This window comes from Schistosoma haematobium, chromosome ZW (assembly GCF_000699445.3).
Source record: "Schistosoma haematobium chromosome ZW, whole genome shotgun sequence".
Lineage (NCBI taxonomy): Eukaryota > Metazoa > Platyhelminthes > Trematoda > Strigeidida > Schistosomatidae > Schistosoma > Schistosoma haematobium.
Genome location: NC_067195.1, coordinates 3,080,067 through 3,097,203, shown reverse-complemented (window position 1 = coordinate 3,097,203; position 17,137 = coordinate 3,080,067). Strand labels below are relative to the sequence as shown.

Genomic DNA, 17,137 nt, shown 5'->3' with positions numbered 1-17,137 from the left:
TGAGGAGTCCGGCATTATTTTACATAATTCTAACAACCAAAAGTACATATTGGTTATCGAGGTAGAGATGCAGACACAATGACTAGTAATGAACTGTTCGTTGTTCGGACACAATGATCTAGATGTATTTACTAGCCTGGACTAAAAACTTCTGCGTGCTACCGTACAATAGAACCCTTTGGTCGTTACTTTTGGCTTTCATCCACTTTCATGTGAAAAGATTTTCTGGCTTTATACATCGTTCTAGTCCGGCTAAAACTCAGGTACTGCGTACAACAGCGAGTTCCTCTCTAATCGAAGATGAGTTCTCAGGAAAGATTACAAGAACATCAATTAAGCTGGTTTATGTAATATGTCAGCTAACTTATGACGAAAGACTGACCGAACCCAAACTAGTTTGCTCCAGTATCATTATACTGTTACCGAACGATAATGGAATATATGAAGTATAAATCTTACCTAACTTTGTATACATTCTGTCGATTGAGTCAATACAACGTAGAGATGGCGATTGAATACGAGTAGTTTCGGAAAAGCATGTTTCAAACTTCCATTTATGAAGTACACTGTAAGGGGAGCAGAGATATTAAAAGCTTTCCTGTCTGTTACATGCGTTAACATAACCCAAAAATGACAACGTACTGTGTGACCAAGAAGGCAGGCATTGGATAAAATAATAAATGTACAGATATAGGCAAACTAACACAAGACGTATGTGTGTGAAACTACAAGGACACGAAAAGAAGAGGCATATTTAGTGAAGGTTGTAAATTCTTATGGAGCGAACGAAGTTATTATGAAAGGCGAGAATTAGTCAGCGGTTACACTCTGTCGAAGTTACAAATGTTTATGTTGAAGCTATAATAAATCATGTTGGCGTATAATGGGAAACAATCTGCTAAACGTACTTCACTTGCCACTTGTCTGCTAGGACAAAAATTCACGGACTCACTCGATGATCATTTACTACCTCTGAATAAATTACTTATCAGGCGACTACCGACTATGTCGTCGCACTGTTAACCAGAGTTAACCTCTTCCCCAAAGCATAGTCATAGCTCCGTATTCCGACACACTCGGATCAATTTGGAGGTAACCAACCGTTATTAATATTACAGGCTATCAATCCAAATCAAATTAAATCTGTCTACCATACACAGGTCGCTCCCTACAGGTATGCTATCCACGGAGTTTAGCAATCTGGTTGTACAAACCTGTCAACGACCGACGTTATACAAACATAAAAGTTAATAGGGATTCAAGCACTAAGCTCATTATGATTACAAGTTAAGTACATAAGAAACAATAAATTACCGTAGTATGACAGAAGCTAGCTTTTTGAATACTGGCTCGATACACGCTTGATGTTTACGTCACCCAAGCAATCTCCAGTACAAAATTACAAATGACATAACATAAGACTGTTAAATACCATATACGCGCTGAAAACATTGAATGATAGACTTACCTTGAGTCGTTCACAAGTAAACGTGGTTTGTTTGTTTGACTGTGCGACTTTCCCCAATCAGCTGAGCGAATGTTTGGGATGTGCGGGCTTTGAACAACCGTCAAGTTAGGGTCTAGGCGGTTGTCTTACCATCTTTTGTTGCTTCACATGCCTCGTTGATATGAAGCATAAATTATCAACCTGTGATTCTCCATCATCCTTTAAACTTCGCAGGTTGGAAGGAGGATGCTCACGGATCCATCATAAGGGAAACTTAATCAACTCACTACTTGACCTCAGTGCTAGAGTTGTAGCTGAATATCTACCGTTTGAATATGTGGAACGCATGTTGGTTCACATACCAGAACCTGTACAGGAGAAAATCATTTACTACTCTTTTCCTCAAAGGGATAGTGATATTTATACATATGCATCCTTTCACTCGAAGACTGATAAAACCCGTGACAAGATTCCATATTATCAAGGACTCGAATACTTCCTGAATAACTATGTGGAAAATGTTATTCAGATCGGTATGTTGCTTACGAAATCTTATAATTTACAGGATTTCACTTGACTGGATCTGTGCGGCAACAGCCTACAACATGCATTTCCGAAACGGAAGGAAACAAATTTAAAGTTTCTATAACTTTTGACAGGTGATTTGAATTTATCTTTACGAATTAAGTGTAGATGCAAAATAATATCGGTTTGCTGCGACTGTGGTAATAAAGGGTTGTCATGGTGTCCTCATGTTGTTGCTCTCGCCTTGTTCCGAATAAGACAGCCCCATCTCGTGGATTATCGTTCACCTATTTCAGGTAATAACATTCGTTCAAGGCCTTTAAATTTAACGTTGCTTGCCACTAATTATTTGAAACTCATGTCATAACATAGAACCAACAGTTTATGTATTAAGACTAATTTAATTTTATATATTTTGAAACTAGTGAATTGTTTCTTAAATGAGATTCTAAAGTTTATTCAGAATTATGAAATAAGTATTGTTAGGGCACAAAGTAGATCATACCTTTCTTATCAAAGGTTCTTGACTTCGTTTCAGTGACTGTAGTATTTAAATTTTCTTTGAATCTATACGACAATCATTCCTTATATCATCAGTGTAGCTAGTTTTTAACTAATCGATACGAATTCTATCGGTGTACGTTTATCTCCTTCATACATTTTCAGAAGATAATCGAGGGGTCAATAATACCTTTACCCACAAATAATTTCAAGTCCTAAAGAGCTGTGTATTGTCATTTTGAAGTCTGTTAGCCAACCCCACTGTCTTAAAGTCAAGTTAATGTAAAGGAAAAAATGAGACATTATTTGCAAGATCATTGTCATCTTCAAAGTCGACACTCAGGGGGTCTTTATTTTATTAAATTAGATACATTCCTACAGCTGTACGTATCGTACTTCAAGAGCGTTTATCCAACGTATGTTCCAAATCCACTCATCGTTTAAAGAGATACCTGTAACTGACACTAAACTTTTTATGTTCGTGGTAAAAATGTAAGTGTCACTTCAGGGCGACATAACTAAGTACAAGGATCTCATTTCTATACTTCTAAGTACTTCCAGGTGCCTAAAGATACTTTAGCAATCTTTTGTGATTTTCCAGGTGTTGATGTAGTACTGAGTTTTGAAGTAAAAATTTCATTTCTAAACCTATTCTCACTATTAGTTACGTTTGTGCTGTTCAGCTGTTTGTCTTAAGAACTAGGAAAAATCGCTATGTTCATTTTAAACTAGTAATATTCTTTGTTTATACTCCTGCTAATTTCGATCCAAATGACATTATAGATTGGTTATCATAAGTATTCTCTACCGCCCTCAAGGGGCCAGACGCTCATATACTGTCGTATTAGCAGGGAACTTCGTCATTCAAGTGAGCATACAAAAACATGAAGAGACTGATGTAAGGCTTTTGACACAACAGCCCAGCAAATATAACTTTTCTGTAACTATATTTTGGCAGCCAATCATTCCTAGAAAGTAGTAACTATACTATTAAATGATGTTTCACCTGCTAATTACTGACATCGGATCAGTAATAGATATAAGTAGTCCGTACTATTCATTTATTTGAACACAAATGTTGGTAAAAAGGGGCACCGAACACATGCGCCACACAAGTCACTTGATTTGTGTTTTGGCTGTGGTACTGCTCGGGGTGCCCAAACCGAAGCATATGGTTTTCTCAGGTGGCCACACCCCGAGTCTTCGATCTAAAGGTATAGTCCACAAGGTAGTGGAGCAACGTAAGGAGATGCAATCTCATGGTAGCCGGTGACCAATAATTGGCACATACGTCGTTTGTTCCTTCAGGGTACTGGAGCCCATGTGCACCATTGGTTTGGAATGAGGATTTTCCAACTTCCCTAGGTGGATCCTCCATATCGGCCAACCCGGTTAAAGCATCAGACATTCACTTATCGTCCTCTGGATTTTGTAAACAACAGTGATGCCGCGAGAAGGCAGTAAGTAGGACTTCCCTGGCAGTAGTTTCATGCACATGGCCATGTAAGAGCATTTCGAGATGTAGATCTAACTCGCTCCACCCTCGGCAGTACCAGGGCTTTTGGGGGCAGTCCATACTACCATTAGTTACATAGAAGAATCAATAGATATACCGTCACTCCCTTTGAAACATGCACTTAAACTCTAACAGTGCTCTAGTATGAACACGTTTATTTTGCCACAGCAATCACAACAGCGCTTTATCTCTGATTTCAGATCAAGAATGCTCTTGAAGGAAGAATCGTGTATGAATTAAAATTTTATTCCAAGTTAATCTAGAATAATATGTGAACATCGCCTCGAGTTGCTATGCCCTATTAGCACAGAGGAATGAAATTGTCAGGTCAAGTTCCAGAATAGTAATAGTATGAGTGATTTAGAGAAAGGCCAGGCATCGAATATATGATTCAAGGAAATATAACTTAGTGAAATTAAGAAACTTGGTGAAAATTGTAAATTAGTTAATTAGTCTGTGAATCTTTATCGACTGAAGTATGTGTTATAAATATTCAACCATCGCCTACTCCGACCTATGGTGGTCGTTATCGAAAGCGTTGCTTCAAGAAAGGGTGAGAGCGGTCAAACTAAGTATGGTTTCAAACCTTGAACTCACTAACTTTTGACTTAAGCCAGGTTAGTAGGTACATACTTATTGGTCAGGTCTCTCAACAACTATTGGTCTTAAACGACATGAAATCTGACACATATGTGCATCGGCTCAAGTTTCACACCCCCTTCAACACAACGATATGAAGTTATCACAATAAATGCCGAAGTAGTAAGAGTAATAATGGTATCAGGAGAAGTACTAATCGTTTGATTTTCTACTACCATCACTGCTGGGATTTAGATTCTTTTGCTTTCTATCTTTTTATTTTTTTCCCTTTGTACTTATATAAAACGCAAAAACTCAAAACAATGTACATATGTCTCACGTTGCACATGGTTCATGAGTAGCTGTAGATTTCGTATGAATTTATCAGCACAGTGTATGTTTGTATATATATTTTGGTCGGAAAAATAGGTTCGTTATATTATGCGATCTTACATTACCCTAACTCGATAAGTAAGGTTAAGCTTTTTAAGTGAAAGTATAAAAACAACAAGTCAGTGACCTGTGGCAACTAAGGGACGAGTATACTGTGCGGCATTTCGTTCTGTTTTAATTTACGGCTGCGAAACATGGCCATTAAGAGTAGAAGATGCTTGTAAGCTACTAGTATTGGATCACAGATGTCTTAGAAATATTGCTCGCATCTGCTGGGGTCACTGGGTAAGTAATAGGGAGGTCAGACAGCAGGGTATTAGGGAATGATGGCGAATCAGTTGATGAGGTTGGGAATCTTCATCGACTGAGATGGTTGGGCCACGTGTTACGTATGCCTGAACACCGATTACCACGACGCGCAATGCTGACTAGTGTTGAAGACGGTTGGAAGAAAGTTAGGGGCAGTCAAACCAAAATGTTGCATCAGTGCTTGAAGTCACTGACTTCTAGTCTTAGTCAGGTTGGTAGATGCAGACTGCTTGGTTGTGGTCCGCGTGACTATCGTAACTAATGGTTGGAGACTCTTGGTGACATGGCTCAGAATCGATCACAATAGCGTCGGTGTATACACTCTCTGTCTTCCCTTATACTATGAGATTAAAATCATTTCATATCTTTCTTTCTACGAACTAATTCTTTCTTCCTGTATTATATCCTTATTGCAATCTTTCTTTTATATATTACCACCATTGAGTTAACTACTATGAACCCGGTGTTCATCGTGTCGTGCTAATGAGGTGTATCAACTTGGACCAGTGCATATATATATATATATATATATATATATATATATATATATATATATATATATATATATATATATATATATATATATATATATATATATATATATATATATATATATATATATATATGCCTGGTCTTACGTTATAACTGACTGTGGCATGTGTCGGTATAATTATCAAACTGTAGGTATATACATGATGCATTTCTAAGATTTCCAACTCTTTTTATTGATTTCATGATATAACCTCTAGAAATTATGCTATAGGCAGGAAATCTTAATATCAATTTAAATAAAATACTTATAATGGCGGTCATTAATATCAATTTTTGTGTATAGTAAATTAGTCTTTGTTCAATAGTAATAATAATAATAATAATATTAATGAAGAGAGTTTTTGTTTTCTTAAAAAACATCTGAAGTTTACACCTTATGGGAATACATTGCCATTCCTATTCTTCTTCCATGCCTTTAAACTACTGCGTCAGTCTGTTTTTGTCTTTTCCTAATGTACCATCATTATACGTAATTTAAGCGTAAAATAATTGTATTTGTAATTTTCTTTCTTTTCTAAATTGCTTAATTGTTTTATCTTTTCTTAATATGTATCTATGTGTCTGTGTATTTGCTCTAAATTCTATATATATATATATATCTATGGTATTATTGATTAGTCTAACATTCCTAATATTCCTAGTTTAGAATTTGTTCTACCATGATCATTGTCTTATATATATATATATATATATATATATATATACATATATTATTAGACACGGATAGATTCCTACATACTTGCTCTGTGTTGTCTGTATACTACTTCATTTGTGTTTTTATTCCATTCTTCATTAATACATTCTACACTTAACATCATTAGACTTGAATTGAACTAATTTTGCAATTCATCTTTTAAACGGTTAATAATGTCTTCATTCCTCCTGTTAGTAATGCTGGCAAATAATCATATATACATTTTTACCATTTTGTTGTTGTTGTTGTTGTTGTGGTTGTGGTTGTTGGGGGTCTTTAGGTAGTAAACAATTCGATTATGTTTAATATGCGTATATATGTAAATATATCACGTGTACATATCCGTTTTATTATTTTGGTGATGATCTAAAATAGACAATATTCACTTCGTGACCTATATTCATTTTTTTTGTTTACTATTTTATCTTTTGTTAATCACTAAACATTGAATAGAATGTATTAGTGGGGAAAAAAACTACTCCTCAGCACTGTGTTAAAACAACAGCATCTAGGTACAGTATATACGCACATCAGTGATCGTACCCTAAGTTAGTGTCTCTGAGACGGACATATTTTTGTGCATTATATAATTTGTGTTTTTTTGTTTGTAAATAGTATCGTGTATTAAAGGTTGATTGAAATCGATCATCTAAACCATTAGTAAAGCTACATCGTAAATGTTCGATTTCAGTAAGGTGTATGCATATGTTGTCCAAAGTATTACATTATAAAGTCAAACAACTGTCTTCATATTATTTCTTAAATGTTTGTGGAATGATTAATTCAAGCTTATAACAAAGGTCATCTTCTCTATTCACCATCACTTGCTAGCCAATAAGAAATTAAACATTCGGCTGTCATTAATTACTAGTTTTAGATTGATGAATCCTAGGACTAATCAAATTCTTTATTCTATATCAGTGATGTTTAATATTGTAGACACATAGAACTAAAAAGTTTGTTAATAGAGTATGATAAATATTCAGTAGTTACTTACTTCCTCTCCATATATGTGATGGTTCGGTAATTAAAACATTCGTTTTTCAACAGCTAATTCTCAGTTTTCTAATCCCGTTCCACCTATGTAGCCTAATAGTAACAATAACCCTCAGACTTAGTGTGACCTAAAGCCTAGCAAATAAAACTGAAGTAGTTGGGATATGCATTACATATCCAAATCACTCTACCTCGACATTCATTTATAGTTTTAAGAAAGCTAGAGGCCGTCAAACTAATTAGCATTAACCCATAAAGTCATTGACTTTTAAACTAAGCTATGTCAGCAAATACAGACTACCTGATTGGAATCAGCGTTAATATCGTTGTAAATGGTTGAAGTTGTCAATAAAATATGCACAACTCATAACAATAATGATGACAATTTATTCGTAGGTCACTAGTATTTGATCATAGGTGTCTTCGAAACATTGCTCGTATATCCTGGGACCATCGAATAAGTAACGCAGTTGTTAGGAAACGGGTACTAGGTAAGGATGGCAAATCAATTGATGAAGTAAAGAAACTTCATCAGTTGAGATGGCTGGGACACGTGTTGCGTATACCCAACGACCGATTGCCTCGACGTGCGATGTTTCATGGTATAGCAGTAGGTTGAAAGAAATGTAGGGGCAGTCAGACCAAAACATGGCTCAAGTCCATGAAATCACTGACAAGTGAACTGAGTCTTGTTGGTAGGTGTAGACTACCTGGTTGGGGACCGCGAGATGATAGCAACCGTTGGTTAGAGACCCTGAACGACATGGCTCAAAATCGTTTGCAATGGCGCAGGTGCATCCACTCTTTGTGTTCTCCCGAATTCTAATCTCCTAATTCCTCCTTGTCTCTTTTTTCTCTTCCCAAATTTATTTCACTAGATTATACTCCTTGAATAATATCTTGAAACCCTAATGTTTTCGATTACTGCTTATACTCTTACCGCCTCTATCACTACGGGATTTGAATCGACGACTGCATCTCTGTGCTAATGTGGTGTGGCAACTCGAACTGATGTACGTACGTAGGAAGTTCTACGTTGTTACTAACTGATTTACTTGTATGAATTCCTATTTTTATTTATAGCGAATTAATATTCAGCAAAAATGTCCTCAGAGGGAATCAATCACTTGATGACTGTACTATTATCACATAGTCATATAGTGTTATATAGTGATATATTATACCCATTCATGTATCTATGCTTGTATACATATATACATACATAGGTGTACGTGAAATCAATAGATTGAAAGCAAACATTGTTCTTTCATGATTTATTTTCTCATTTGTGTGTATATATAGTCATGAGAAACTAATCTCCGTTTATACATACATATTACGGAAAATGAAACCTATTCTTATTTTGTTTTTTTTTCTTTCACACAATTTTACAACTAATATCTACTTGTAATTTGTATAATTTATCATTCAATAAATTAACCGGTTTAATGTTTTAAAGGGGAACTCTTAGTACATTGTTTATTTTTTAGATATTTAAAGTGTAATTTAGTGAATTACATTTTTTAATCATTAAGTCAGTTATATGCAATGTAAAATATCCTCACACACATATATATATGTGAATTAGTTAAAGTTACTATGCTAAATTAACACACAGGAAAATAAAATTATCAAAACAAATCGTAGAGTAGTTAAAAGTAGTAACAGTATTAGTATTAATCATTCGATTCGATTTGTGTGAGGGCTGGGATACTGCCCGGATGCCCAGACCGAAGCAGGTGGTTTTCCTACGGGGCCACACCCCGAGCCTTCGACCTAAAGGTCTAGCCCACAAGGCAGTGGAGGATGGTGAGGAGATGCAGTCCCATGGTAGCCGGTGACCAACGGTTGGTTCACACGCCATTTGTTCCCGCAGGATACTGGAGCCCATGTGCACCATTGGTTTGGAATCCGGTTAAGGCGCCGAATATTCGCTTTTCGTCCTCTGAATTTTGTAAACAACAGTGATGCCGCGAGAAGGTAGTGAGTAGGACTTCACTGGCAGAGGCTATATACGCGTGGCTATGTGAGAGCATTTCGAGAGGGAGGGCAGGTCCACCCCACTCTCGGCCATACCAGGGCATTTGGGGGCATTAGTATTAGTAGCAGCAGTAGTAGTAGTAATAGTAGAAAAAATTAAATCTGTTGATTAATGAACTTTTAATCAGTGATATTCTCTCCATAAGAATTGATAATAAACATAGACTTGAATGATTACAATGTGCTGATAAACATTAAACTTGGATAAAACAATAACCAATACTATCTGATTACATAATTAATTCTTCAACTGACTACATATATATATGTATATAAGCTATAAAATCACCCCTGTATATATCTTCTCAATAAGGTAAACATAACAGTTGATAAATCAATCATTTTATAGTATATATGTGTAAATCAGCTTAAATTTATGCTTATTTTTATTCGTCCAATTGTGAAGGATATGATACCTTTTATTTATTTATATGTACACATGGTAATAGAGGAGGTATCATTGAAAAGCGAGAAATAGTACAGAATGTATATATTGCATTTTACACTTTTAAGTGATGTTTTAAAAAAAATAAAAATAAAACTAACCATAAATAGATGTGTATACAGATTAATTGTTTACAATGATTCCTATTTCCCTCTTCTTAGTTCATCTCGGTTTTTATCTACCGTATAAAAGTATCAAATATAAATAGTATTAATGGTTTTTTTTCCTCCAGTTTTATCATAGTTATATTAGTGAATCACACTTATATATAATAATCTCAATATCTTATTCTTGTTATCATCATTATTATTCTGTTTTAATAAATCTTATATTTTATGGCAAGAAAATAGCTCCCAAATGCCCCTGGTACGGCCGAGAGTAGGGAGAGTCCGCTCTCTCTTTCGAAATGCTCTCACATGGCCACGCGTATATAGCCTCTGTCAGTGAAGTCCTACTCACTGCCTTTTCGTGATGGGGGTGTTGTTTACGAAATTGAGAGAACGAAAAGCGAACGTCCGGCGCTTTCACCGGGTTCGTGGACATGGAGAGTCCACCTAGGGGAGTTTCAAAACCCTGATTACAAACCAATGGTGTACATGGGCTCCAGTATCCTGAAGGAACAAATGGTGTATGAACCAATTATTGGTCACCAGTTACCATGGAACTGCATCTCGTTACGTTGCTCCACTAACTTGTGAATCAGACCTTCAGATTGAAGGCTCCGGGTGTGGCCCCCTAATAAAACTACCTGCTTCAGTTTAGGCACCCGGGCAGTATCACAGCCCTCACAAAAATCGAATGATTTATGTAGCGGCGCATATGTATTTGGTGCTTCTTTGTACTAATATCTATGTATTTAAATAAATAAAATAGCGAGGAAAAGAACACATGCCTGTACATCTCAATTTGTCCGTCCTTAAAACATATGTTCAATATTTGATAGGACATTTATTGAATTATATATTGCTTTGTTGAATTTTCTATTCACGTGCTACTGTTTTGTACATGTTTAAAAAAATCTTTTGTTGTTGTTGTGAAAACAGTTAACATAATGATTAACAGTTTTTTTTGTAGACCTATAGGTCTTAGACTCGAATCTCGCGAGGTAGAATCGTGGATGCACACTGCTGAAGAGTCCCGAAATAGGTTGAAACGGTCGTCCAGTGTTAAAACTATAATTTCTGAACGATTTTTAAGTGATCCTAAATTGGTTTTGAGAAATTTCGATCAACTACTAGTATAAGGAATTGGAATCATCAGTTTAAAGTTAAAAGTTAATGTTAAGGATTAGAGTTAACGTTTTCATCACGAACTAACATTAGTTATAATGCTAGAATTCAATTATTTTTTTTTAATCTTAAATCTAATTAATTATAGTCCCATCAAAACTATATTCTATACCATTATTTCTCTTGAGAATTTATCACTTCATTTATAAATAATGTTTACTCCACTAGAAATGAGATAAATATTGAATAATTCATAGAGCCTCTTAATATTGGTAATATATATAGTACTTGAAAATGATTTATTTTCACTAACAAATGTAGAATATTATTTCAACATATAAATATTAGTACAAAGGGGCACTGAATACATATGGACCACAAAAGTCACTTGATACTACTTGGGTGACCAGTTCGAAAAAGATGGTTTCTTTAGGGAGCAACACTCGAAGCCTTCGACATAAATGTGTAATTTACAAGACAATGAAGCAACGTAATAAGATGCAGTTCCATGATAACTGGTGACCAACAATAGGTTCATACACCATTTGTTCCTTCAGGATACTGGAGCCCATGTGCACCATTGGTTTGTAATCAGGGTTTTGAAACTCCCCTAGGTGGATCCTCCATATCGGCCAACCCGGTTAAAGCGTCAGACATTCACTTATCGTCCTCTGAATTTTGTAAACAACAGTGATGCCGCGAAAAGGCAGTGAGTAGGACTTCCCTGGCAGTGGTTTTATGCACATGGCCATGTAAGAGCATTTCCGGAGGAAGAGCAGGCCCTCCGTACTATCGGTCGTACCTGGGCATTTAGGGACAATGTAGAATGTATTACCAACATTCATTCGTAAAACGTTTTTATCCTATGTGTTGCAAAAATGTGCACTAATTTTTGTTAGTTGGTTTAGGATTTACAGATTCTCGTTCCTGATCTCAAGCTACACTTCAAATGTGAGAGTTGATACTACTACTACTACTATCCGGTTACCCAAAGCAAAGTTATTGATGCTGTGATGTTGCAACCTGTGATTTATTGTCTGAAAGTCGAACATCACCACCAGTCCACTTTGTGCCATACCTTTTGCGTGAGAACTAATACTGCTTAGATTGCTCTATATAAAAGTTGGTGGAACGGTGGTAGTAATGATGAGCTGATAAGAAAACTGGGTGACAGTCAGAATGTTTAGCATTAGTAAATATATGAACATTGGTACAAAAGAGAACTAAAATACACATGCTCCAACCTAACCCTTACCGCACCAGGTAGCTTTCCTGGAACACCACTCTCCGAGACTTTGACCCAGATGTCTAGTCTACAAGACAGTAGAATAACGTTAGATGTAGTTTCATGACCAAGAATAAGTTCAAACGTCATTTCTCTCATGATCCTGTAGCCCACGTGGACCATTGTTTTGAAATCAATGTGTTTTTAGGCGATCGGTCTCGTTAGTTCGTTAACAAATATAAATTGAAATAATCTGTCTTCAACATACAAATGAACGTTGATAATTATGTCAAGTATTTAAGACTGTTTTAGTCATGAACAATGATATAAGTGGGTAAATGATTAATAACCTGAAAGAGTGGTAATCTACAATTACGATGCTTTCAGCATTATAAACTAGAAACTCCAAATCTTAGAGTAGATTAAAGAAAAGAAAATACTCAAATTTCACCTAGTAATTGGTTTCCTATGCGAACACTGTTGTACGTCATTTAGTTTGGACAGCCGAGTAACTATAGTGTAATTAGTCTATATATTTATACTTGGTAGAGGTAGAGTTGAGTTACATCAAGTTTTTAGAGTGAGCATGTTACTTTTAGACTACAGCTATATCTAAATTCAATAGACAATATTCAATCAATCCTATTGTATGTTATAATAGTGGCAACAACAATGCACATAATGTTAGCGTTAAAAAAATTAAATTTTAAGTTTATGCTTGTTTCTCCTAATCTTTCATCTAAGTATATGAATGAATCATGTGTTATTAAAATGTTTATTACATATGTTAAGGTATTTATTTCTTTACATCTTTTCTTCCCACTTCATCCCTTTAACCGTAAAATTGTTCAATACTTCCTTTTTGAATAATTTCTCTCTCTCTGTGTGTGTGTGTGTGTCAATTGGTTCATGTGTGCGAATGCGTGCATGTTTGTTTATTTACTAATAATCGTACTGTTAGTGGTTAAGTGCTCGCGCGCGAAACCAGTAGGTCCTGGGTTCGAATCTCGCAGGGGGCGAGGTCGTGGATGTTGATTGGCTGTAACAAGTTATTTATCTAAATATGAATTAATAAGTCAGGTAGTTGGGACATGTGTTACGTATAACTAATCACCAATTACATCGATGGATGGTGTTTGTTGGAATAGGAGTAGCTTGGAGAATAGTTACGAGAGTCTAAAACGGAATGTGACGTCAGTATGAAATTATTAACTGTTGCCCCAAGTCATTCTAGAAATAAAGACTAACTGGTTGGGGTCTGCAAGATAGCTGTAATCAGTGGCCAGAGATTTCAATTGATATGTCTCTGAATCAGTTATAGTGGCAGAAATGCCCATTCACTCTTCAATTTATCTTTTCTTCAAACTTAAATTTTAGTATCTTCTCACACATGCCTTCCCACCCCAGTCTTTCTGCACTATATTCCCAAGGTGAAGTCTTTCTCATTACCGTTGCTACCATTTTATCTCAATCTCTTTTACCATACATCTTGTTAATTTGATATTGCAACTTAAGCCAGCATAGTCATGCACCAAGGTATTCTTTGGTCATAACTGATTGACTGATATGATAAATGAATCATTTAGTTAAAGTGGTTTCAGGTGATATCGCAGTTTAATTTCATTTGTGGTAACAATGAAAGCTGGGGAGCATTGAATAACTGTTTCGCTCTAGTATAGGAGGTCATGTGTTCCATTCCTGCCAATGAGTGTGCACTGTTGAAGAGTTCCATACTAGGGCAAAACAGTTGTGTTTTCCTCTATTATTTTCAATGGCATCCCAATTGAGATCATAGTTGTTTGTTTTTTCCATCTCTAATAAACCTAGTGAGATATATATAACGTATGTTATGAAAAATGAGCTTAAGGATAGATTCTTTTTCCTAATCTCTCTGTATCTAGTCCATTAGAAAGAAAACCGGTCTCAGTTAGACAATTATTATTCAGTCTCATTTTTCTTCCATACATTTCATTTATTTAATAAAAGAAATTATGTAAACTGAATAACAATTACTCATAGCGTTCATTGTATCAACTTTATGTTGTTTGTTAATTAATTTATGTTGTCCAATCTTAATACTTAGCTATGCGATCAATTCTAGTCATATTAATTTGTTGTATGCTTTATCCGTTGAGGTGTAAATGCCTTGATATAAGCAACTGATTAATGATACATACGAAATTGAGAGGACGAAAAGCAAATGTTCGGCGCTTTAGCCGGATACCAAACCAATGGTGCACATGGGCTCCGGTATCCTGCGGGAACAAATGGCGTATGAACCAATTGTTGGTCACCAGCTACCATGAGGCTGCACCTCCTCACGATGCTCCACTGCCTTGTGGATCAGATCTTAAGGTCAAAGGCTCGGGGTGTGGTCCCCTAATAAAACCACCCGCTTCGGTTTGGGCACCCAGGCAGTATCACAGCCCTCACACAAATCGAATGATTTATGTAGCGGCGCATATGTATTTGGTGCCTCCTTGTACCAATGTTTATGTGTTTAAATAATAAATAATAATAATAATGACTATAATAGAAAATATATAATTGGACATGGTCATTTATCCTTATTTTCTCTGTCAATAATGGCAACAAGTTTTATTCATCATCCATAAGAATAGTGATGTGTTTATTTTCTCCATTTTTCTAATTTGTAGTTAGTCAAGCTTAAAATTGCATTTCATGTCTCATCTTTAAACTACATTCATTCTAGTATTTTTCGTTAAACCTTGAATCACTACAGAACCTCATTTTGATGTTCAATGGATGTAACTCATTCAGCAATTGTTTGACCTTTTACTTAAATTTGTATCGCAATGATTTTGTCTCAGAAATTGCTAACTCCAGCCGTATTATAGTTGTCAGGACGATTGATGCTTTCCAACTGCCGTTATTAGGGAAGAGTTTTCTTCCCTAGAAATTCGACAAAAAAACTGAATTAGTGAAGGCCTTACAAATATGGATGAATAACCGAAGAGCTCCTTGAAATCAGTCACATGTAGAGTCCTTTTGTTAGAGGTTTTTGATGTATTTGGTTTGGGTTTTTATAGCTTTACCACTAGTATGTTGGAACTCTGGGTTATCGTAATATAATTTCACAATTGAGCCTTCCTCATCTTCCTTGTTAAAATATGATATCGCTAAAAATGCTGGTTATCAGTGGGAAACACTACTTCCTTCACATCCCAGTAAATTTAATAGTTCATTTTCACCTTCCAACTAAAAGTGTACTACTTTTAAACTTATTACCCTCCAACTAATTTCAGCTTGGTAGGATCTAGAAGAACAAGTATTCCAGACAATATACTAAATTGGACCAACCACCTTGTCGTACCAGCTACAGTCAGTACAATGAAGTATAATGACCAACACATTGTATAAGCGCTCGTGATGTTATCCGGGCAATTACTGAAACCTATTTCAAACTGCGTTAAACTCTCTAACTGTATGTTATACATATCAGACGGGACTTAATATCTCGACTTGTTGTGTTAGACTAGACCAATAGGAGATGATTTCACTAACTGATCTCAACATTTTGTTTTCATGTCCTCAACCATGATTCCATGGTGTGGTGGACGCCTATTTATAATTATAGAATATTAACATTTACATGTTTTCTAATGAGCATTAATAGTGAACATAGTTTTTGTTATTTATTCCTTAATTTATATGAGTATTAAAACAAATGCGAATAACGGAAATGTTTCAAATCTGGTCAAGAAATAATTTATTTAGTGTACCCAAAAAGTTATAAACCGTCTTGTGCTACTGTTTTTCTCCACTGTCTAGTTCTTTCCTAATATTTGAATTATTTTTATTATTGTCGTTAATTCATTCAGCATTGTTTTCTTGTCCCATTGATATATCTATCTATCTATATTTATAGATGCTTTGGTTCGTATGAATCGTAGTCAACTGCAGAAATTCGCTCAATACTTAATTGCTTCACATCCAAATAAAATTCTACCAAGTGCACAACAATTAGCTGATCAATTACTTCAACCAGAATCAAACATCAATAAAACATCGGGTAAGTTGTATAACTGATTTTTTTCTTTCTTTTGCGTCTAATTATTTTAATCTGTTTTTCAATGCAATATGTGCTCAATCCTAGTCATATCCGATAATAATAAATAATAATCCTTTACAATCCACTTAGCTGAATCTATTTTGTATATCAAATCAGCTGTGTCTTTTAAGTGTGTAATATATGGTCTGTAAGCGATCTAAAAGTGACCAATCAGAAATGTCCAAGATAAAGCTTATTTTTAATTGGTTGATTGACACAATTATTTCTTATCACTTGGATACCGTTGTAATATTCACTGATTGTTCCTTTTTCTTACACATTGTTTATGATGATAGTTTTCACTAGTATTCTCTCTTTCAATTTTCAACTAAAACACCACTATGTTTAGTTTTTTGTTGTTGTGTATATTCGTTTGTACCATTTGAAATTGTACACAAGATGTGTTTTGTAGATGAATCATTCTTTGTTTGTGTGATTATAAACCTACCTACCTACCTACCTGTCCATCAGCTTTTATTATATTCATAATTCATGACGTGTTTTTATCACATATGTTCTTTAAAATAGTTTCTCACCCTAATATTAGATACGATATTTCCTCCTTGTCATATGTGTGTATATATATAGATTGGTTTGTGCGTGCTTCCATTCAT

General features: G+C 35.2%; 1 protein-coding gene across 1 annotated transcript in view; it reads left to right on the top strand.

The window, feature by feature from the left end:
- Positions 1–1,476: 1,476 nt before the first annotated feature.
- The window catches only part of ZSWIM5 (Zinc finger SWIM domain-containing protein 5), a 56,091-nt gene continuing 40,430 nt past the window's right edge, over positions 1,477–17,137 (top strand). The window contains exons 1-4 of the mRNA XM_051208568.1: positions 1,477–1,980; positions 2,013–2,106; positions 2,141–2,268; positions 16,341–16,484. Of these exons, the coding sequence (XP_051070152.1) occupies positions 1,629–1,980; positions 2,013–2,106; positions 2,141–2,268; positions 16,341–16,484 (718 nt within the window). The 5' untranslated portion in view covers positions 1,477–1,628. The remainder of the gene's footprint in view (positions 1,981–2,012; positions 2,107–2,140; positions 2,269–16,340; positions 16,485–17,137) is intronic.